The sequence below is a fragment of the Conger conger genome, chromosome 8, assembly GCF_963514075.1.
Source record: "Conger conger chromosome 8, fConCon1.1, whole genome shotgun sequence".
Classification (NCBI taxonomy): Eukaryota; Metazoa; Chordata; class Actinopteri; order Anguilliformes; family Congridae; genus Conger; species Conger conger.
The window spans coordinates 13,542,941-13,567,101 of NC_083767.1; the positions used below are offsets into that span (position 1 = coordinate 13,542,941).

The 24,161-nt window shown below is 40.0% G+C and overlaps 1 protein-coding gene across 1 annotated transcript; it reads right to left on the minus strand.

Moving 5' to 3' along the window:
* Nucleotides 1–1,903: 1,903 nt before the first annotated feature.
* LOC133134650 (uncharacterized) lies at nucleotides 1,904–23,172 on the minus strand. The gene is made up of 9 exons (XM_061250887.1): nucleotides 23,043–23,172; nucleotides 22,272–22,664; nucleotides 20,337–20,372; nucleotides 19,791–19,870; nucleotides 19,130–19,232; nucleotides 18,577–18,696; nucleotides 16,773–16,967; nucleotides 15,473–15,591; nucleotides 1,904–2,911 (listed from the first exon to the last, which is right to left on the minus strand). Exons 1-8 carry the CDS (start codon nucleotides 23,080–23,082, stop codon nucleotides 15,515–15,517), a joined length of 1,044 nt encoding a protein of 347 aa, XP_061106871.1. The 5' UTR covers nucleotides 23,083–23,172; the 3' UTR covers nucleotides 1,904–2,911; nucleotides 15,473–15,514.
* Between the last annotated feature and the right edge of the window lie 989 nt (nucleotides 23,173–24,161).

A 24,161-nucleotide genomic window follows, 5' to 3' on the forward strand; every position in this document is an offset into this window, starting at 1 on the left:
AGAGCAGATAGACCTGCCTGTTACTCTCACCCCAGATGGACTGATCTGATACCTTCAACTGCAGTAGACAAAGCAAGTCGTAATGAATTACCAGTGGGGCCAAGGCCAGCAAGCAGGAGGAAAGTCAGGTTCAGGTAGGGCCATGCATTCTGGGACATGTGAAGTCCTTGAATTCGGAGAGGATGCGCTTCGGGCCTGAAGACTTGGGGCCAGAGCTGCCCACCTTAGAATAGCCTCCCTAAAGAGGGCATAGCATTCCTTGAGCTTTCACACGTCCAGCAGCATCCAAATAATAGGCCCCTATAAATATGCACTCTGTATAAATAGGATGGTAAGAACCTAATACTTTCTGGTCCCTGCGGGGGGAGCCTGATGGAGAAGGTATGCACTTTCCTCCCCCCCCAACATCTACTGGAATGGTATTTCCCTGCCAGTGGCAACATCCATCCCCCCCACCCCTGCTAGCTCAGGACACAAGAAGAATTCCAGCATTTTGTTATTGGTGGATCAAAGAGCAGCTCCGCTTGGGCATTATGGTCTGTCTCCGGGTGAAAACAGAGGCCTTGGAGACTCAAGCTCGATATAGCATCTGGAGAAGACCACCCTAAGCACTTTTTACAACTTTCCTTTGAAAGGGCATTTAGTGCAAGGAAAGCCCCATGGGATCAAGTTAAATTCCCATTAATATGCAGTCCTTGGTTTCGTATCTATTGATCAGATATGTCAGCTGTGTCCACTGCTGCTGTGAATGAGAATTCTGTGCTGCAGACGTGGAGAACATGTTGAGAATCAACCATCGATTTTCACGGACATTTTGAAAGCAGCCTTTTTGTGCTGTGCGGCCAGAAGTATTTAACCTCTTGGTAGTAAATTTTGAAAATAACCATAACCGTAAATTATGGTCATGACCCTTGCCTAAATGATAAAGAACGGAAATACCATGTCTAAACATGCATGAATGACATAAAATATGGCACTCTTTCTCATTTTTTTGTAATTCTTTCATATTGCTTGCATTGTAACAAAAGGTGAAGACTGAAAAAAGGTCACTCGGCAGCAGATTGTTGGCCCCTGAAATGTTTGCGACCCAGCTGTCAGGAATTCCTGTCTTTTAACACTGTCTCTTTGGGGTTTGCACCTGTACTGGCTGTTTCATGCTTCACATGCACGGTGATAAAATGGTACACAGGCAGGTTTGTAAGTTCACACTTCAATTCAACATGGTGATTCTTACAAGTGGGAATCATGGGATTGTTTTGATCTTGACATTAATCCTCCGTTACCAGTGCATGGTTTGCATAGATGGGAGAACACTGCCATGCATAACATGCAATATATTGTTTAAAATGTGGTGTAAGCAACTTACACCGGGCATTACAAACTCACAATATTTCAGCAGCGCCAAGAACTGACACTTCTGCAACAATGTCTGTATTTACCTCTGCAGGATAATTCTGAAAGGAATGTTGTCTTTGATGGACTGCCAACAGCAGCTTAGAGCCAGCCTAGCCCATGTTTTCTTGTACCATGGATGGTATACACATATGAACAACAGTCTGTATTACGATTAGCATTTTGTTCGTGGAAGTGCCTCAGAACTCCTGGTTGCAAAGTACTGATTCAGCAAGGCAAAGGGCACTGTTAGCCTGATTAGGTGCCCTGCTAGCACTGGATAATCTGCTTTAGAGGAGCTCTGAATAGTGGCAACACAAAAGGTTCCCTGAACCAGCACTGATTTCATTAGACTGACCCAAACCCAAGACTATCTAATAACGAAACTTCAGTATGTGTTTCCTGGTTAAATTAGCCGTCCCCATGGCAATTCAAACAACGTTTGTGACGAAGTTGGACAGCATCACACTGATCCATTACATTTAAACTGCAGACCATGACAAACTACGTATTCCTTAGGAGAAACATGAAATTTATGGCTTCAAACATGTCCACAGATCAAATGGTACCTATGCTATACATCAATTCAGTTTAACAAAAATAGTAAATGGAAGAACAGACTTATTTACAGTGTAATAAAGAGGCTCTTTTAACAAGTTATTGAAAAGCCTGCCATTGTTTTCATTCATATAACACAATGTAAGATGTACTACTAATATACTACTAACCATATTGAATACAAATTTGCATCTCATAGACAATTAAAAAAAAACCTATTATTACAAATATAGAAAACACACAGCCATTGCTAAATACACATCACAAATGTTTTGCTTCCTCAAACACACTGGATACACAGTACAATGCTGTGTTAAATCTTATTGGACTATATGGACTGACCTCATATGTATCAGAGTTGAATTGACACAAGGCATTTTATGTTGTATTATGACGCATAGCATGTTAGCTGTAATTCTCAATTAATTAATCTTAATTAATCATCACAGGCATCCTTCAAAATGGCGTTAAAAAAAACAGGTGCTATTGCTTTTTCATGTAGTATCCATGTAGTTTCATGTAGACTTAACCTGCAGTCACCCTCATAATACAAGTACAGTCATATTAGTGGACAATGACACCACATGGAGGACTATTTTTAGTTTAACTTTGACTGGTACCTGCACATCAGAATTAAGCTAAGCAATATGAATGAAAGGCAATTTGCAACAAGCAACTAATGGTACACCCTCAGAAATAAAATGACAGTGGAGGTACATTTTAGTTCTTCAAATAAGTCTTTTCCAAGCAAAATTTTGTTTTACAAATGATTGCTGGCTAGGGGTACAATTTCATGTAGCTATAGGGTAATAAGCATTTGTACCTTTTTATACCTTTTCATACCTTTATTTCTGAGAGTGTAAGAAAACTGTACATTTGCAGCTAGTGGCTGAAACCCACGGAGAGACCAGATCCCAGTCATTCAGCTGCCCTTCCTCCTTCCTGACGTCCTGTCTTTATGCTGAAAGCAAATACAGTAGAGCATTACCATTCCATGCATATAAAATCTGAATGTGCATTTCACTGGATGGTGCAGAACACAGTAATGCACGCTCTGGAGTAATGACCAGCTTCAAATTAGCAGCTACCATCTGTTTCAAAACATAGCTTGAGCTGGTCAAACCATGTTGAGTATGGAGCTGGTCAGAACTGATCAACCAGCTACCAGCCATTTCAAAAACCTGGCTTGAGCTGTGTTTTCCAGCTATTAATTTAACTGAACAAGACATTACACACAAATTAAACCAGTTTTATTCGAAATGTTAGTTTAATTTGAAAACTAAACACTGTGTTCCCTCACTGCTGCCACAGGGGATAAAATGTCTCTTAGACGCCGGATGGACTGTCTCTGTAATCTACGGGCAAAAGTATCCTTGACAGCAACCTTTGAACTCCAGAACATCTGTTTTCAGGTGAAATTGTCAAGTTGATATGATCTTCAGAACAGCTGATAGTGTGATTTACGATAAGCCATTATAGTTCAGAAACTTGCTTCGACCCTCGAGGTCCATTTCAGAGGAAAGCTTGGTGGGAACCTAGGTCTAAGTTATAAAATTCATCCCCTCTCCTAAAATGCAAGGGTCACCACAGACAGAAATGAAGGCAGTTAATTTTGCTTTCAGTTCGGAAAGAAACTAGCAATTTGCCTCTCTGTAGCACATGTGAGGTGGGCCAGGTGCAAAAATATAATGTTCAACTGGGTAATTGTCTTTGAGTGCCCATTATCCAATCACAATCATTAGTGTACACTCATGTGAACCATCGGGCAACTATGTTATTACCCAAGTAAGCACTATGGGATGGCAGTGCTCTACAGCTCTTGAGCACATTAGCTAAACTTAGTCAAAACACTATCTTCTTCCACCTTCTCACTGGTAAAATAACTGCTCTGAGCACCCTAACCAACTGTCAGTTGAATTGCTTGAGTGTTTTTTTCTTCTTCTATTTCCTCCTCATGCAGAGTGCTTATTCATTCCCAAGTACACACAAATCCAAAAGTCCAGCGTTATCTCAAATAAGACTGTGCAGAAAGAATGAAGGCGAGAATGATAAGTCTGTGTCTAGGGACACTTGTTCTAAGGACAGTGAATCTGCGGACAGGTGTTGTGGCTACCTGCTGTCCGTGTATGTGTTTGGTTAGAGAAGAGATCTAGCTGCTGAAAGACAGGGCATTCCTATGGGGATTTCCTGAGCGTGGATAAAACAGTGAGACTAATCCAGTCTACAGCATTCCTTGCCGGAACCCTATCTGATGTCTGTCAAAACCAACGAACAGCTCCACTCTCTGCCTAACAAAGCCATTTTGTTTGTGTCTTTGATGAAGATCTTTTGGCCTCCAGTTCAATAAAGAGCACCTTGGCCTTGGGCATTACCAGCATGTAGACATCCCTTCTCATTTAGATTTACTGTGTGATATAAAGGAACACATTTTCCTTTCATAAGAGAAAATTTACTCACCAAGGCCAGCTCAAATGGATTAATCCAACCCTTATTACACCACTTTGCACACTTTTTTTGTCCCAAATTTCTTTTTTTAAATCAAATTAGGAATTGACAGTTGCGTCTCAAGTAACCACTACACAGCCCCTTAAGAGCAGGTCCCTTCACCCGGAACTTTCTCCAGCACTCATGGCAATTGGAGGACAGGCATTACTCTGAGGAGCTTAAATACATTATAATGCATATAACATCACTCTAATATACTATGTAAGTCATTATTAGGATATTGGGTTCACCAAAGTTATACATTTCCAGGCTGGTTTTGAAAAGTGACATTAGAGCATGTTGCAATCCCCTCTGGTCTTTCATGGAAAGCAAAAGTTATTCAGCAGTAATTATACAAGTAAGCAGCCGCCATCCAATAAAATTAGACTCTGAGTAACCTCATGTGGGAACAGGGTGCAGCCAGCAGACTACCAATCCTATTTACCCATTCATATAAATGGTACAGGGCCTCCAGATATTTACTGGTATTTTAGGTCAGATCAACTGAAAAAGGTCATTGTTATCACTTTTCACTTTTAAATCTAGATTAAAGATTTTCCATTTTGCCATGACTGATTTCTTGGGTTATGCATAGCAATGCACTTGTCTGTTGCTTTGTATCTTTGTTCTTCAACGTTCTTAAACCTTTCATTAAATATTATTTTCATAATTATTTCAAGAGACAATTTTATCTTGTCTTTTTATCTCTTTATGCCTATGTTTTGTCTCTGTATGCACTTTGAATCATCTTGGCAAATTATGTGTGCTATACAAGTAAACTTGCCTTGCCTTCCCTTATAATTAGGATCATGCAAGCATAGCCTATTTTATTGTAACATGCTCATTTTTAAAAAGCTGTGTTCTTAAATTGCACCAAATTTGCATCTCTCCATAGATACAGACAAAGGAGATAAACAAAGGCTTTAGCTTAATTTACTAGTGTTAGGTTCGACCGAAAGACAGACGAAGCCTAGTCCGAGAGTAAATTCAATTTTGAATTGAGAGTTTCCTGACAGAACTCAATTTAGTCCAGGACTAAGCCTAATCTGTGTCTGTGAAACTGGCCCAGTAAAAGTTGTATAAAAGATGTGGGTCAGCAATGGAATGTGGATTGGGTGCCTGTGCGTAGAGTCACCAGGTGAGAGCACATCTTTCATCGTCTACCTGGGGAGTGTGGAATGGCAGGCCAGGGCCATCTGGAACGGTATTTTAAAACAACCATGTTCATGCCACAGTGGTATCAACAACCAGACAAATGATTACATCTGGCCTCAGCAAACGCTACACTGAACAAGGGTCAACATGGGCAGACACAAGGCAGAAATATTTTGTTCCTTTAACTGATATTATTATGAATTGCATGTACTAATTTCTAAATTGTATAATAAAACAAATCATTTCAAACAGACAAAAAAAATCAGAGGTCCTAGTGTAAATTGCCAAGCTTATAATGGTCTAAGACATATGTTCATAAGACTATAACCATACAGAATTTACTGAATAGCCTTCCAGTGCATTTCAGTTTCTGTCACATTAAAGATTGAACAAACAAGATTTCCACATTTGTGGAAACAGTATAACATAACAGTAACCAAATTCAGGTTTTCTAAAGGGTAAAATATTGTTCTGGGGACCAAGGTGCCATAATAGGACCCTTCATAGCCTCCGTATTCTGGCCACAGTTGATAAAGCCATACTTTGTACCTGTTGTTGAAATTTACAGTACAGATTTAACCTGCAGTACCAAGACATGCTAAATACCAGCAATCCTGGAGTCTCTCTGAGGCGCTGCCTGAGCTGGGATATGAATGAACCGGCCCCCACCGTCGTTCTGCCCTCTCTCTGGCCTTCTGCACTGGGTCCAGATATTATTTACGCTGGGGATCGACCCTAACCCCGCTATTTTAAACAGTACAGTTGAGAGCACTCAGGCGAGGCCAGATTTGGGCCGCTCACAACTACAAGAGGAACCATTCAGAGCATTCAGTTCCAGAACACACTTATGTTTAGCCCGAAACCCCCACATCAGGCCAGGCACAGAAACTAACAGATGCTGCCGCACTCTGCCGTTATAAGTGTCTGTAAAAGAAGTGGGGCTTTTCTCACTTTCACTTGAATGAGTCAGACAGTAGCTTTGTGGGTAGTGTGCATTAGGAAACACATGTTGCTAGAATGGCAGCGCTTGTAGGTTTTCACAAAGCCAGGACTCGTTCTTTCACTGCAGTTTAGACGGCCGTACCGTCACTGCGTTTGTGAAAGGAGGAGAAGCGACCACGGGTCAGATGGCGGTCTTTTGTTAAGTAAAACAATTCAAGAGCGCAAAGGTCGCTGTGTCCACCGCAGGGTCATCCGTAAAAGAAAAGGCTGAAAAATGGAATGAAACTCAAAAGCACAGGGCCAAAAAACTGGCCTGCCTTTCACAGAGACTTTCTGAGAATGCTGACAGGATGAAAATATTGAGACGTTTGATTTGCATCAATCAGCATGTTCTTAAATTTGACTTACAAGCAAATGTAAGTGTTACTTCTCTCTCTGTTACTTGACAGTTTTTTTGTGAAAAAAAAATTATGGTGAAAGCAGACACTGCAGATAAAATCTAAAATGATAAGTCACCTGTTCTGAATTTCACTGCCTCTAGAAAACCGTTGAGGAGAAATATGGTTGGAAGATGCAGACACAGACTTCCATAAAGTTTTAACAATGCGTGTTCCACCTGTGCTGGAGGTCTGGTCGGCCAGGTCTCTGCAGGGACACGCTCGGGGACTACTGGGGAATGCCAAGAAGGTGACCGAGACACAGGACACACAGCCCCTCCCACACAGGGCTGGTGTGTGCCCTTTAATTAGGATTGCTTGACCTCTGACCTTTCAGTTAGCACCTCTGCAGTGGGTCAGTGAAGGTCAAGGGACCAGAGCAGGAAGGAGTCACTCCACCCTTACCGGAACTTTCCTGTGTACACTGTGGTCACAGGTCAGGACAGGCATTATGTTTGAAACTTAAATACTTTTAAGTTTGAAGTCAGAAGTGTATATAATCGATACTAAAGGACTGAATGATCAAACATGTAATGGATTAAGGGATGGTCCTTTGGGGATGCTTGGTTTATCTAGCAGTAAACATCTACTTTATCAAGTTTTTCTTCATCAAACACTTTTACGGTCCTTGATTTTGTGTTCAGATGGACCACTGTTTTGTCAGAAAGCATCACGTATTGCACGTTGATCTGTTTTAAGAAGAATGGGGTTCCATTGTACTCCACAACTTGACCAAATCAGAACAAGGAAGCAGTTTGAAATGCATCTGTCTGTAGTGGAGTGACTAGTGAGGGAGGACACCTGCTCAAATACCTGGCTGAAGGTCTTCTCCTTTGTGCCACAAGCTAGCCCTGCTGCTACAAGACAGTGGAACTGTGCTGGGAGAGATGCTATGCTGGGATTGACCTCATTTGTCAAGGTCTCTGCTTCTATAACAGACAAAGCATGACCAAATAACAGGGGGATCGGTTGCAAACCAATTACATTTAGTTGAATGGAATTCACCCCCAGGTGTGAAAAAACAATACTTTCTGTCTTCTCACACTCTAAAAACCAAGGGGTGATGTTGCTAGTGTGTGTGTGTGTGTGTGTGTGTGTGGCCTGCCTCAAACCTGAGATGGACATCACCTCATCTTACAATATATGCAGCTCTATTCAATTCACAGATACTGTGCCTTATTTTCATTTAACTGATTTCTTTCTCTGGCTTTCTCTTAATTTCATGGCTCTACGGTGACATTACAAGGGATTCAAACACAAAGCCCACTGTTACTGTACACACATTACTCAAACACACTACATTACAGTACAGTAATTCTGAGAATTAGTGAATCCACAAGGAAAGTCAATGAAAGATCATATACCATCCTCTTCATATGTACTGCATACATATACAATGCCAAAAAAACGGTTACAGAGACCATGTTAAATACTATACAGCAAGAACATGTCTTTGAAATATTGTTCTGAAATATCACCGGAAGGGGGATTCTGCCAACTGTTGGTTGTAGTCCATTCACCTTTGACCCACCTTTAACGCCATAATTTTTAGCTCAGGAATTTTTAGTGACTGTCACAGACACAACATGAAATATGCCACATGAAATGCATTAAATAACACAAATAGACACTTTATGCAATTCAGGAACAATGTCTTTTCTTTTGCCTTCTCATCATTTTCATTCTATAGTTGTAACTACAATATTATTTGTAATCCTATAAAAAGTGCCTGTTTTAGTTAACGCATTTGTTAACTGTTCTGTGTGGAATGGAGCTCTCTGTGGGCTGTCACACATGCCGCTAGCTGATAAACCTGGGGCCAGAGAGTTAGATTTTATCAGCATTGTTCTCTAAGGACGTTCTTAGCCAACAGGAAGACTTCATCTTTTCCAAACAGGGAGTTAATTTACGAATGGCACATTAAAAATATATATAAATCTTTAACTTATTTGTAATTTGTTGCATTTATGCAATTTATTTGTCAATATAAATAATGGTCTGATGGTGTACATATATAGCATCCACGGTCCACTGTCCACTAAATGATATCTTGGGGATTTGGTCAGAATTTAACTTGTAATATTATTATCATTGACCAGCAATTTGTGTCCTAGCAATGTAATAGTCAGTCTCAACAGTTAAAATGATATATGATTGGATTAGCAGTCACACGTTAGCCAAATAATCTCTGAAAAGCCTTTATGTTTTTACTGCTCGCATTTCATGCTACTATAAGAGACGACACAGGCATCACTCAATACCATTAAGATGAATCAGCTGCTCGATCGTAAAATCAAAAGCACGTAAGAGCTCTGGCTAGTAAAGATGGCCAGGCTGCTTACATGAAAAAACAGCATCGACAGCTGTAGAGCAATTAAAGAAAAGGCAACAATTTCTGCCTCCCAACGGGACCTGATATGTGCCAATACTGTTGGCCGGTGCTATTGCGTTACTCTCTCGCCCTGGCCAACCGTGTTCCTGTAAAAATAGAGTGAAACAAAGAAGGTGTGAAGATTCACAGGGAAATCAACAGCCGCTGATGCGCGCTCTGCGGTAGAGTCAACGAGGCAGGACCGAGCCCAGGGTGTGTTCGGCGTGGGTCTCCACTGGGCCATGATCGGCCGCGGAGACTCAATACCCCCTGCCTCCACATCAAAGAGGAGCAAACTCTGAACAAGCACAGCTCCCCTGTGTAACCCTTACACACAGGAGGCACCAACCAAGCATGAAAAAAGAGAGGCCATCAGCTTTTTAAAATTGTACCTATGCCCAGGTATAAAATCCAGCTATGGCCAGCTTGAAATACCAGCTACCAGCTGTTTCAAAACATAGATTGAGCTGGTCAAACCATGTTGAGTACGGAGCTGCTCTAACTGGTCAACCAGCTACCAGCTGTTTCAAAACCTAGCTTGAGCTGTTTTCCACCAGCAGGGTGGATACTTGTAACTTATACTGTTTCATTTGAGGATGTAACATCACAGGGTATGAGGGCAATAATATCTGTTTTCCTGATAAATGTTACTATATTACTTATTCTTATTTATTTGCGATTGAAATATGGGTCACACACAATAAAGGTACACAAGCTACTATAATGTAGTTGTTAACCTGAAATTAATAATCTACAAGTACATGAATAAAGCTGTACAGATTAATTCCTCAGTAGTTAGTTCATTAACAACTGCATTAGTTCATAGCAGTTCACGTACAACCTTATTGTAAAGTGTGTCTGAAATGTGCAACCTTAAAGTAATGGGTTAATCGCATTGAGCATTGTGCCTCATGGTCTCCCGGCCCCAAGCACTGGACACAGAGCTGGTAGATGGGGAGCGATAAGGGGCGCATGGTGCAGGTGTTTTGGGCTATTTACAAGGAGCTCCAGGGGCGAATTCAGGGACGCCACCTGTTTGGCGTGGGAATAGGGATGCGTCAGCAGCCGTCTCAGAGATGGCCCTGGGATACCGGAAAAATCATAAACGTTCGCCCGCCTCCCCCCGGCCACATCAAACTCTAACAGTGCGCAGGACTCACACAGCCTCATTAAATCCCTAACAAAATCCAGGAAACACTGCCCACTTCACTGAGCCGTAATTACCGAGCAAGACCTCATCTTTTCTTTTGTGAAATAAACAAAAACACTTGAACTATACATTGCTGCAAATCAGGCACGTGCACACATAGACACCAACATATGCTGAAGCATGCAGTTTGCCCCCTGCCAGCAAAAGTGTGGCAGCAGTGATTTTATTTAATGTTTTCTAACCAAAGGTGTAAGGTGGCCTTTCCTATTTTCAGCATACTGTATGCACCATAAAGTGTCTGGACAGCCCTGCTGCAAATTCATTTTCCCACTAATCACGACAATAAACATGATCCATTTAAGTAATGTGCACCAATGCATGTATGCTTCATATTAGTAGCCTGGGATTCTACTGGAATAAATATATAACTTCAAAAACCATTTTAGTTTTATTGACAATGTACTTCTGCCCATTGTCAGATTTATGCTTTGATGAGATAGCTCCTTCAGTGCGTGACCCTCGTAAAACACTGATATTTAGTCTTCGCCATCTCCTGTCTAGTCTCTGAACCTGGACATATTTTGAGGAGAAGCGACTGGTTTCTCCAATTAAACAACTGGTTCACCAATAAAATCGCTCTTTAATTATAGTCCTGTCACTTCTGTACCCCCCCGCCCCCCTCCCTGGGTGAACAGTCTTCCAGTCAAAGATCACCAGGCTATCATTATTTCAGACATATTTATGAGGACAATCTTGTTCTTTCTAATAATGTCAGGGAAAGCAGGTCTTCACAATGTTGGCTCCTGAGCATGAAAGCATACCCACGCTGGAAAATAATACAGCCAGGGTCGCGTCTAATTATGCTACATAATTGGACACCGGGTCACGTCTGATTATGCGATAAAATGGGATGTTGGGTCAGGTCCTTTATCATTGACAGCAGACAGGCCTTTCAAGTTCATCTTCCAGCATCTGCATAATACACCAAAAGCCAAGTTTTCCAGGGTTTCCTTTTGTTTTGTGTTGGCTATAAGTTGAATACATTTTTGCATATGTTTCCATCCGTCTGCTCACATTGCCTGGTTTTACAGCAATGCCAAAATCAAAAATTTCACCTTGACTTGTAGTTGTAGAATGAATGATATAGTAGTAGCTTTATGGACTCTTTTTGACAAGTTTGCTGCATCAACTTCACAGACTGTTCTGAGGCAGTCATGATCATAGTAGAGTTTTACTTTATTTATTTTTTTACTTTCTTTAGCAGGTTTTACTTTTTGCTTAGAAATAAAAATATTTTGTAAGTGAATTTGATTATATCGCGTATAATGCACCTCTTGTTTTCTCCTTGTTTTATGTGAAACTCAGCAGCAGTTGAGTCTTATGCAGCAACAGTAGCACATTGTTTTAACTTGCACTGGAAAGCTGATGATTAAAGAGACCAGGTGATTGCAGACTTCTACCACGTCCTACAATGATAACTCGTCTGGCAGCAACGGGATACCCTTATTGCATTAAGGCTTATTACAGTGTGGAGATTTGCAGCGCACTTTCCTGCCAAAGTAGCTTAGAGAGACACTGACATTAAAGTGACAGGCCTATCATGTTCTCTGGGCCATTTTAAAAGTGAAAGATTAGTTATTGTGATTACATTAAACTAGGTTTATTATAAGTTGTTCACAGCCAAGGTTTTGCTGTACTACCAGAAACCATGTCTTTTGAAAACTATGTACACGCATGTGGCAAGTAAACTGTTTAAACACTTTGGTATTTTCAGCATACAGGTCCCAGTATACAGTATATTCAACAAAAGTGTACACACACACACACACTTTCAAAGTTGAATTGTTGTCTTATTGCAATATGGTAACCTCAAAGAAAGTCAATCCACCTAGTTTATCAGCACATTCACCAGAGATTGTGATTAGATACCATGAAATGGCTAATTTCTCGCATGAGCATCATGAAGGATTTGTATGTTCCATGTTCTGTTCATTCATAATTCACACACACACACACACACACACACACACACACACATACACACACACAGTAGGTCACACACTCCACAGCCTGTACAGTAATTCACTTTAGTGACAGTTGCTAGTGCTATTTCATTTCATGTATAATCCCTTGTAGTCATGTGAGACACTGTAAATGCATTCATAACCTAAAGAAACCATATTTATAATCCACTGGTGTAAGAATAACTTAATGCGTCCTGTTTGCATAAGCATTTTAAAATGATCTAAGGAACTTGAACATACTACTTACTTGCTTTTGAATGGCAATGATATAGGTTTCATTGAGGGTTATGCGCCATTACTCTATATTGTGATTAAAATGTATCTAGATTGTTACTTACAATGTAATAAAGCTGTGCATAACTGAAATCATACATTTCACAAGAATATAGACTGCCAGGAACATTACACATTAAATGCAAAAACTGTTGTAAAAGAGTGAGTGAATGTTGACTTTAATATTGTATTTAAATGTGCATTCAATAAAATCTAGAAATGTTCTAGAAACATTTCCTCCAAAAATGTATCTTCTAAACCCTAAACTACAGCATATTACTATTTCTTGTGATTACATACCAAGTGCCAGTCAGTAAATATACAAAATTAACCAAAGTGGCTTCAAATACAATCCAGCTTGAAAATACATTTTGAGCTGAATATGGAAGAAAGACATTTCAAGTTGTGTTCTTTACAACATAGTAGGCACAGACACCAAAAATCATCAATTATGCAAATAATTAATTAAGTATATTAAGTCCCACTCAAGGTTTTGTGTAGTGTTGTAAATTCTGCTCTTGTCTTTGCACCCAGCTGCAATAGGCTGCCCATTGGTTATTGTGCAACACCAAGCTGTTACTGTATGTGTGAAGGGCTTTGAAAATAAAATCTGAAGCTACGACTGTACTGGAGCACGTCATGGGACCCTGTACAACTCACAACCATATCAGAGACCAACACTGAGGACCAGTTATTTATTAAACAGGGTCTTGTAAATTGTAGACCACCCCCCACCCTTTCTCTCCTAATCCCAGCCTCCCCCTCTTGGGTGGGTAACCTGACCATTAGTTTCAGCATCATGGCGCCACAGGTTGCCTTACAAATCCAAGCCCTTAAGACCCTGTGTAGAGCCTGGCAGGGAGGGTGGGGCTTGTGGGAGCACAGCACAATGCCAGCTGTGTACACCGTGCACCACGGACCCCCCTGGGTCCGCTTGCACTCTATGGTTTTAAACGATTTCTCCCTCCCTGCCAGCTATAGGAAATAAATGTGTCAGCACAGCCAATAGGTAGTCAAAAACTTGAGTCAAACTGTAGAAAAAGTCAAATATTTAGCAAAAAGGTGAAAAGGTGAGGATACTAACTGAAAGAGAGCTTCAGAGAAAATGGCTAGAATTAAAGAATGATGTCCACGAATACATGATTTTGTATGCCACTTCCTGTTTGGAAAGAGTACTGCTTCTGTCCTGCCACGGTTTTGCCTTGGCCCATTTTTTTCTGTCTGTAAGTCCACATTGTGTCTCACTGAAACAAGACTCCCTAAACTCAATACAATGAAAAGATTGCTATCTCTGGGATCTGAGGAGACATCACAAACACAGCACATTCCACTCCACCACTGGTATTCCTGTGTGCATCCAAGTGTGTGTGTGTGTGTGTGCGTGTGTGTGCATGTGTGCCTTTGCTGACTTACACTTCATAATTCTGTGGGTTTCATCATAGAAATCTCTTATAGATTGAAAATATCCCATGGACTGCCTTACACACAAGGATCTGTTACCTGTTACCTGCTATAGACACTGTAACTGTAACTCCCCAAAAAGTCACTTATAGTCATTTTATCAGTTTTAATACAATGAGAAGAACATGGAACATACAAAGCATATTTTGTGATGCTCAAGCGAGCAATTATCAATTTGAATTTTATCTAATCACAATCACTGGAGAATGTGCGGATCATCATGCCACAAAATTACCATGGCACTTATGCAAGCATTCTACTTTTTCAACATTGAAAGGACAACACTGAGTGCAGAGTGTCTATATATACACTCAGTGAGCACTTATTAGGTAGACCGGTACACCAGCTTGTTAATGCAAATATTTAATCAGCCATGTGGCAGCAGCTAAATGCATAAAAGCATGCAGACATGGTCAAGAAGTTCAGCTGTTTTTCAGATCAGATGTCAAAATGGGGAATAAATGTGATCTAAGTGACTTTGATTGTGGAATGATGGTTTAAAAAATTTCAATATGATCGTTTCATAGAGCAGAGTATTTTAACAAGAACACAGCAATACCTGGGACTGATGTCAGACCCCAACTCCCCAGACTGGTGGGAGAGCAGAGAATTTCAGTAAAGCTTTGTTCAAACAGACACTCTCCACCGCTGCTAATGGCTGGTGTTGTGGGATCAGGAGCTATCATCAGCTGTTTGAAGCAGAGTGAATTCTGCAGAAAGAGGCTTTCCGCGCCACCTTAACGCGAGATGCAGGTGCGGGACCAACATCCTGTTTACATTCACACCTTGACTGAAGTGGACCTGCTGATGAACATCACTCAACAATGCAGTTTTGTTGTTGTTTTTTTGCCGCTGATTCTTTTTTTATTTTTAATATAGATGTACGTATCTTCTGTTTTGCCTGTTTTTGACCAAATTACTATAAAGAATTGTTATAATTCCAAGTGAACCTGGGCTATATTATACTACCTAAATCATTTCTGTACTTTAAAAGGAAACAAAAACTGTAATTTGACACTGGATATGAATCATCAATTTTCATGTACTATAATAATATGTTTTTGCCTTATTAGTGAGAATTTAGAAAAAAAGAAAGTACTGTATGTGTGATGCTGTTCTTGTACCCTTGAGTAGACTGTTCTAGAATCACTTGGGACTTGTTCTCAGTGTCTAATTCCAGAATCATGTGACTGATGAAATGGTCCGGTTCTCTGTGTAAGCTCACCACATGTGGACGGGGGTACAGGGCCAGGTCGGGTGACCACGCTTATGCAGTCTCATCAATCCCAATCTCCGTGTAGTCCTTGTTCAGGTCGGCCTGGGCAGAATCCTCGCCGGCAGTGTCTGTGAGAGAGGGTGCCAATCAAGAGACCGAACCAATCAACACCACCCAAACTATACTGCATTTTATGAGGGGACCAATGGGAAGGATTAGGTATGCTAAATGGTCTAATAAGGACCATGTGCCCTGTAAGAGTTTATCTAACACTGAACATTTGACTGTGTGATTTAATGGAAGCAACCTTTCTATCAAAAAGCATTGGGGGAAATTATATCTTTTTAATCACAATTCAATAACATCTTTGACCTCAGAATCAGACCTGCATCAAAATAGGTAATGGTCAATTAATGGCCATTTTGAGTCAGTGTTGTGAAGGGGTGGGGGTGGTGGGGGTGGTGTCAAGCTATGTGCTACCCAAAAGACACCACTGTCAGTTAACACTAGCATTTCCATGTTTCTCAGGACCTTGACAAAAACACTTTCTCTTTCATCATCAAGTTCTTTTTCAGTGAAAAAATGGCAAACATGCACATCTGCAGCCAGCTCCTCCTGTGTCATTTCAACAAGATGGAAACCTGTAATTTCTCTAAATGTTCACAATATTATACCTTCAACTTTTTCCAAGCAGTGCCTGTAAATCTGTAAAATCCCTACACATTTTACTGAAAATTCTGACACAAAATGCAATGGCCAGGGAATACAAGCCATGCCCCAGGCTGAAATGAAAGAAAAAAGTGAATTATCATTCCAGTCACAGAGCAGAACAGATCTATACAGTGGTACAATTGGCAACCTGTATTCAGCCTTTCTTCCTACAGCTAATGCCTGATTGTCTAAGAATCATGGACTGCTGTTCTTTACATAAGCTGAACTGTTTATTCTGAGCTGCAAAGCTCATGGAATCCCAGTATAAATGTTATTATCTGTATCTAATCATTCATATTTTGAGAGGATAGGGCCTTGCTCAAGGGCCCAACAGCTGGGCGGATCTTATTGTGGCTACGCCGGGGATCGAACCACCAATCCTGTGGGTCCCAGTCACGTACCTTAACCACTATGCTACAGACTGCCCTGCTTACCTGCACGCTTACAGTATAACAGCAAATAAAGGGCCACTTTCAAAGACACTCCAGAGAATCTCCATCCAAAATTTAATTTAGTCTAGGACTAGGCTTAATCTGCATCTGCGAAACTGGCCCAAACACTTCTACACAATAAATCAAAGAGTGCAGGCTGTACACACCCCCGGTGGCCATGTTGTTGTTGTTCCCATTCTGCTGCTCTCCCAGGGACTCCACAGAGGTGTGGGTGGAGCGGTTCAGGTCAATGTCCATGTCATTGAGATCCAGGGTGAAGGTCCCCGGCCCTTCAATGGGACTCAGGGGAACCTGAGAGCCAAAACTGTCCTCACTCGGAGGCTTCTCAGGGTTTGCATCATCTAAAAAAAGATGGAAACTCGTGTAAAATGGTGTTCAGGACCAGGGTAACTATGGACATGAAGTTTAGGGTGGAACAAGAAACAGCTACGAACATCTCTACAGCTAGCAAATTGGAATACTGAGGAAAATAGAGAAACCTTGATTTATTTTATGAATTAATAATGCAAATTTCTACACAATAGATAATGTCTCTACACAATATCTTTCATATATATATATATATATATATATATATAGTAGAAATACATTTTCTCAGATTTCAGAATCTCTTGTAAAAATGTACATATTTAAAAAAGTTAGAGTTTTTTCACTTGTCCCCAGCTCATTTTGATCATTCTTTAAGCAAGGATTTCCATCAAGTGGTAGACCTCAGTACTGCAGCAAATTCTGCATTGTGACAATTTCACTTCATATGCCCTGTAAGTGCAATTGACATTTTTATTTCACTGTAAAATTTGGCAAATTACGATATATGTGCATGCCTGTTTTTAAGTGAATATTTAGAATTTGGTTGTAACTGTGATGATGCAATTTTGGACAATAATGATGTAATGGCTCGGTCAACAGTTGCTCAAACAGTTGCTCCAGTCTAGAAAATTCAGACCTCTTCTGTCAAGCTAAGAAACACGCTTGAAATGCCTCACAATTCTTTAGATATATATTGTTGAATATTTTTTAATTACAAATATTTTCATATATAATATAAAGACTTGGGCACAGAAATGTAATGCAACTTCAAAACATTAATACTGATATGAGCAAAAAAAGACTATAATAAAAGACCTAAAGGTTTAATATTACAACACACTTTAAGAAACCTCTATCTGGAAAACAGCTAGAAACGATGGAAATTTAGACAGAAGACACTGCTAAATTAGATGAGTGGAATGTTGACTTAATGTCTAATTACATGGACATTTGTGAATCTCCAGGCTGTACCTCTCCCCACCCTTCTATAACTCGCTGTACTTTCTTGTTAGATTAGTCCTATGTAAGTTGTTTTCACACTTATGCATACTTGTGGCCACTTCTGACACTTGGAGCTGTACTTCCCTATAGGGTTTTCAGTGCACTTGTACCTGCTTATGCACTTTGTTGTACATCGAATAAGAGCTTCTACTAAATGCCGCCAATATAATGTAATTTAATGTCATTATATTTCTCTACTGGGATGCCATGACCACGTCCTCTTTTTGTTGGTAATATCAGCAGTAATATGAATATTTGTTGAAAGCGTGTGTGGCGAGAGAGTGTGGTGTCTCGGGCAGTGAACTTGTCACGTACCACAGTCACTTCCTTTTTAGCTGCATCATTTAAAAGGTGATTTCAACACAGGCACGAGATGAGTGATGCTGATGGATATCCAATCAATGCAGGTTCCACTTAGTCAAGCTTATAACTGCACTGAATGTCCATGTGCAATGCAAATGGATGAACAGTCAATTCAAGCTTCCGTTTAGTGAGCTTACATTTGCACTGAAGTTTAAATGTGGTCTCTCAGCCCACTCAAAGTTTCCAAAAGGTAAAAATAAAATCTTTTTTTCTCTAAACTGCACAAAACAACAGCAGAAACAGCAGGCTGAAATGATCACAGGCACGTACTGTTACCTGCGGCAATATCCAAGGTTGGTGCAGTATTCTCAGATGTAGACCCGTTGGGTGATGAGCCGACAGTGATGTTGTTCGCGGTGTTTTCCTCTGCCGCTCGGTGAACAGTCGCTGGACTGTCTACTTTGAAGCAACATGTGCTTAGTCAAGGGTATACAATCACTTCATAATGCAAGTGTCCTGTTATTTCATTCAATGTAACATTTTCATTCAGTGGATAATCAGAAATCAGACATTAAAATTTCTCTGTCACAGTCTGTCCATTGGTTTTACCCATGTTTAATATCTCCAAATGTTCCACCCACAACTAACATACTTCCTCTGATATTTTTTTACGTTCCTGTTGTTCCTGAAACGAACCAGATTAGGCTATAAACATTAGTAGATTTCCCAGAAATGTACTGCATTACATCACAAGCCAGTTTGACTTCTTCTCTTTTAGAAGTGCAGTTAAAAAAGTTTTCCCATCATTTTTAGAGCAATCACTTCTCCTATGAAGGAAAACTGCTTTCATTTGTAATACACAATCACAAGGGTGTAAATCTGTAATCACCTTCTTTGGGTAATGTGGGTTGAAATGATCCGTCTTGGTCCACAGTGTTTAAAGGTATGCTAGCCTCTTCACCGATTTTGTGATGCAGGTCAAAAGAATAACTCTGGAATTCAATCATGATCAGAGACTGTATTGTTATATTGTTAATTAAACTGACTTTGGCTCATGGTGGGTGAGATAGGTCACTAAGTTCAGATGCAAATATTGTCACCTGCTAGCTGACATAATATTGTAATGCCAAAGTGTAATGGAACTGCTGCTCACTGGATTTTTAAATTTGTTTTTTGCACCATTCTTTGCAAACTCTAGAGACCAGTGTACGTGAAAATCCCAGGAGATCCACAGTTTCTGAGATACTCAAACCATCCTGTCTGCCACCAACAATCATTCCACGGTCAAAGTCACTTAGATCAAATTTTTTCCCGATTCTGATGGTTGATGTGAACATTAACTGAAGCTCATGACCTGTATCAACATGATTGTATACATTGCACTGCTGCCACACAATTAGCTGTTTAGATAATTGCGTGAATAAGTAGGTGTTATATGTTCCTAATAAAGTGCTTGGTGAGTGTATGTTTCACCAAAACAATATAATAATTATATCCCCCATAACCTCATATGTTATCACACTTCTCCCTTTCATGACAAAGATACTCACCTTTGATTTCTTGTGCAGAAAATAAATAACACACATTAATATTATAATGGAAAATAGAATGACGAGCAATGTCACAATGCCTGCAAAAAAAGAAAAAGAAAAATGCAGTGAGTCCAAAGGCAAGAGAAGGAATATGTTTCTGTAAGTCACCATCATTAGCTTAATGCATTAAAGACAAACTACAGTAACCTTCAGACATATTTGTTTTCATTAAATTATATTACTGACAGTTGGTACATACTCAGACAGTGGACAGTTGTACAGTACAATAGAGACCAATACAACATTCAGGTAGGTCATATAAATTGTAGGTAATGCAACAAATTACAAATTACATCTGTACTAGTCAGAATTAGAGACTTCTTTTCAGAAGTTAAATTCAGATTCATGCAGTTTCTCAGCTTCAGTTTTTTTTTTTAAATCAGCAGAGCACCAGAAACCTTACTGGAGACTATATTTCATGACTCACGAGTAGTTGAGACATTCTAGGGTTCAGTTTTGACACGGCGACATGTAACTTGAGCCCAGAAGTCAAAGCATACTCACCAGCACTATCGCCTTCTTGTGGGGCTGCAGTACTCCCTAGTTCAGATGGAAAAGGATGCATCATAGATTAGCTGTGTTTAGCAGTGAGTACTAGCAATGCATTATCTTAACTCAATGTAAACTGCTGTATACAATGAGTGATTTGCTGTTGTAACACGCTACAGTTCAAAGCAAATGCTGCACAACAATACAACAGTGAGTACATTGCAATATGTTGATAACTAAAATGCATTTCATAAGAATAAAAAATAAACCAAATTAGATTCTGTTGAAGATTATTATCGCAACAGGTGATTTTTCTTTGTTTGTGTGTGTGTATGTGTGTGTACGGTACCACCATGATTCAATTAATTGAATTTCCCTTCATTGAATGATTATACTCATTCCAGACAACACATACAGTGTTTAGCAGCATCAACTTTGTCTCTGTTGAATCAACCTTTTCCTGGTATAAACGTGGTTGTGACACAACTGAGAAGCATATTGTGGCGAGTGTACAGGAAATGGTACCATATGCATGAAACATGCAACCATGCAGGCTTTTCTGTTAGTTATAAAAGCATCAATCTGAGTATGGATATATAATATGAATTATGCAGTATTCCTGTGAGTTTTTTATTGTGTACAAATGCCTAGTCTTCATGCCTAAACTCCAGTAGAGCTGGAACCTGATGGAACACAGTCTGAGCTCAACTTGAATCCTATTCACAATTGATATCTTATTATATATTTATTAATACAGTATAAGTCAGCCTTACTGTATGTATAACTGTTAACTTGAGCAATCATTACATTACATTAGATTATAGGCATTTGGCAGACGCTCTTATCCAGAACGATGTACAGCAAAGTGTATACCAGTGACCAGGGACAAATGTGTTGAATGTCACTAGTACAGTAAGTGTTAAGACTACAACCAAGATTGTAGATCTGACAATGGATTATATCTATAAAACCACTTTTATACAGCGCAACGCGAAATAATGATATACGCTTATGTAAGAACAACAATAAACAGCTTACATAGTCAAACAAAAGTAGCAAGAAAACCATCCTAGCAAACGCAAGTCCAGTAATACTGATACACAATTGTGCAAACCAAAAAATAACAGCTTACAGCCAATTAGAGATAACAGGGCAGTAGAGAGGTGTTAAACAATATTGAAATATATTTTGCATACCTCCAGTACATGGTTAGAATTTGTGTTAGGACATACTGAGAACTGGAAAGTGCAACAGGCTAGACATAACACCATTTCATGTCTGTGGAGAGTGTGTCCTATCTGTGTGCTTTTCAGCAGCCTAAATGGGTGCTTTGGGCTTTATGGTCGACCTTGTTCTCCTAGAATTGTGTGTTTTTTCACAGGGCTAAGCAGTGTTACATAAACGTGTAGTTTCTGCTTCTCCTCCGTTCTCATCAGCCCTCTGCTATGGGTAGGGCGGAGTGTGAAAGCTTTTGCCCGCTCTGACTTTCGGACCAGGCTTAGAGGCGGTTTGGTGCTCATGTGCAGGAAACGCCCAGGTCTGAATTTACTAAACACAGAGAGAGAATGAGGGGGTATCGTATCTCTTCTCTCAGATCAATACCCAAGCTGCAGCCTGATGCAAATGCCACTCCTTTCCAATTCAGTCATCAAAGGATGGTTGGGTTTATTTTATATGTAAGTACACCACTGCCCAGTGACATCCTCTTAAAGTAGTATGGCACCTTAACAGGGAGAGATTCACCAATATTGTTATGATGCAGCAGTTTAAAGCAGGTACACTGAGGAGTAAAAATGCCTAATTTGGTGGGTAAGGACAAGGTCTGTAGAAGGGTTCCACCAAAAGATTTGTTATTTTTCTTATTTAACATAAACATAAGCTTCCATTTTATTTGCACAAATACTAAGTAGCTTTTCAAAAACTGTTTCCCTTTTATAGCAGCGGTCTTACCTGGCACTAAGTCAGGTTTCACAGCCGCAATCGTTTGAATTTTTGGAGCTTTTTCTGTGGACACCTCTTGTGTAGTGTCTCCCGGCTCAGTTGCAGCAGATTTCTGTGTTTCAGTGTTCAAAGGGCTCGTTTCCGTAGGCATGCTGTTAGCATCATCTTCGGTTGCGTTGGAGCTGTCTTGTCTTGAGAAGGCTGTGAAGATGCTTCCATCATGTGTACTATTGGACAGTATTTCCTGGCCTACGGTACTGCTGGACTTATGAGAAGGTGTGCTATGAACTGAATCTGGATCAGTCCCGGTGCTGGGTGATGATGTTTCTCTAGGGCCATTCTGCTGTGATTCTGGCACCAAGTTTGCAGTGGATCCATTAGCAGCAGAAATCAGCTGTAGCACTTTGGAGTGAGAAATTTAAAAGAAAAGTTATTTTGAATGTACATATTTTTTCAAAATTCAGGCATTGATTCAACCTTAACCACATGCAGAATTAAAGAGGTCAACCAGTTGGAAGTATTTCCCAACACATTTAAACTAAGCTCTACAGCCTGGATATAAAAAAAATCTGTATTTCACTTGCAGCTAAAATGGACTACCAAATATTAAACCACAGTTTATAGGTGAACTTCAATTAAAAGAATCCCACATTTGAGAAACCGAAATCAGATTCCTGCATTTTACAGCTTTATTTTAATATTTCACTATTGGGTAATCACAAATAATAATAGGTAAAACCTGAAACTTTACTGAAAATGAACATATTAATGATAACTCACCCAGGATATAGAAAATGAAATAAGCGACTGGTGAATTCATGGTTTCTTTATCACTCCTGCCAGAGTCGTACGTTAAGCCACTCGGTGGAAAAGCACTTCGCTATGGCGATGACTACACGCAATGCATGTGTCTAACCTCAGCATCCTGACCCAGGCCTGCACAGGAAGCTACGCGCATATGGGCCCTGGCAGTCTATTTGAAAGTTTTTTTTCTTCCTTCCTTCTAAGTGGCAAAAAAATACTGTAAGTTTTACTCTGATTAGAGCATCAAACTAAACACACGTTTTCATATAAATACTTTAAATGGAGGTAAAACACTGTTGAGGGGATTACAAAATATTGACGACTGTATCTACCTCTTGTATGTCATGTATTTGGCTATTGGCACACAGGGCTCTGACCAAAATGACAGAAACACTGCACTATCACTCCTGTAGTATCTGGTGCCATGCCTGGTGCTTGGCAGGGTTTTTAAATGGTGCATACTGTAGGTGTCACTGTTTACACCTTGCACGCACTATATAGCACAGTGAATAAATCAGTTGGTGCTGTGCAAGTTTGTAATTAGGTACTGTAGATACTTTGTTACAATATGCATATCTACTGTATGACTTATTATTCTGTAATTTGTGAGAGGTACAGCATGTTGGCAATGGTGACCAGGATGTAGCCATGATATTTATTACATGTCAATAATCACGTGGTCATGAAGACTAAGAGCACTAGTCCCTGTTTGTGCAGTGTTTGGGCCTCAGGTCACCAGTTACAAACCCCAAGTCCCTTCTTTATCTCTTTCTTTTACATGTATTAGGAATTGAGTGACACTGTATAAAGTTAAGGAAATTGGATTTGAAACCAAAATGTGGCACATTCAATTCCCATGTGCCTACCCTTGAACAGGAACTTAATCTGAAACGCTTCAGTAAATATCCAGCTGGATAAATTGATACGATGTAAAAATGTTTGTGTAAATCCGTCTGTATATGAGCATCTGCAAAAGGATGGTAAATAAATGAGTGATGGTTCTACTGCATGCTCTGTGACGTTTTCAGTCACAAAAGTTTCCATTCTCCTTTTCGGCCACTAGGTGGAGTAAGAGCTCAGGGAAAACAGCCGTTA

Excerpts from the sequence above, each read along its gene's own strand:
- LOC133134650 (XM_061250887.1), bottom strand. The coding sequence starts at position 23,082 with ATGAATTCACCAGTCGCTTATTTCATTTTCTATATCCTGG. Across the intron at positions 19,871-20,336 it reads ACAAGAAGGCGATAGTGCTG|GCATTGTGACATTGCTCGTC; the intron begins GTGAGTATGCTT and ends CTTTTTTTGCAG. Across the intron at positions 16,968-18,576 it reads AACCTTGGATATTGCCGCAG|ATGATGCAAACCCTGAGAAG; the intron begins GTAACAGTACGT and ends ATCTTTTTTTAG.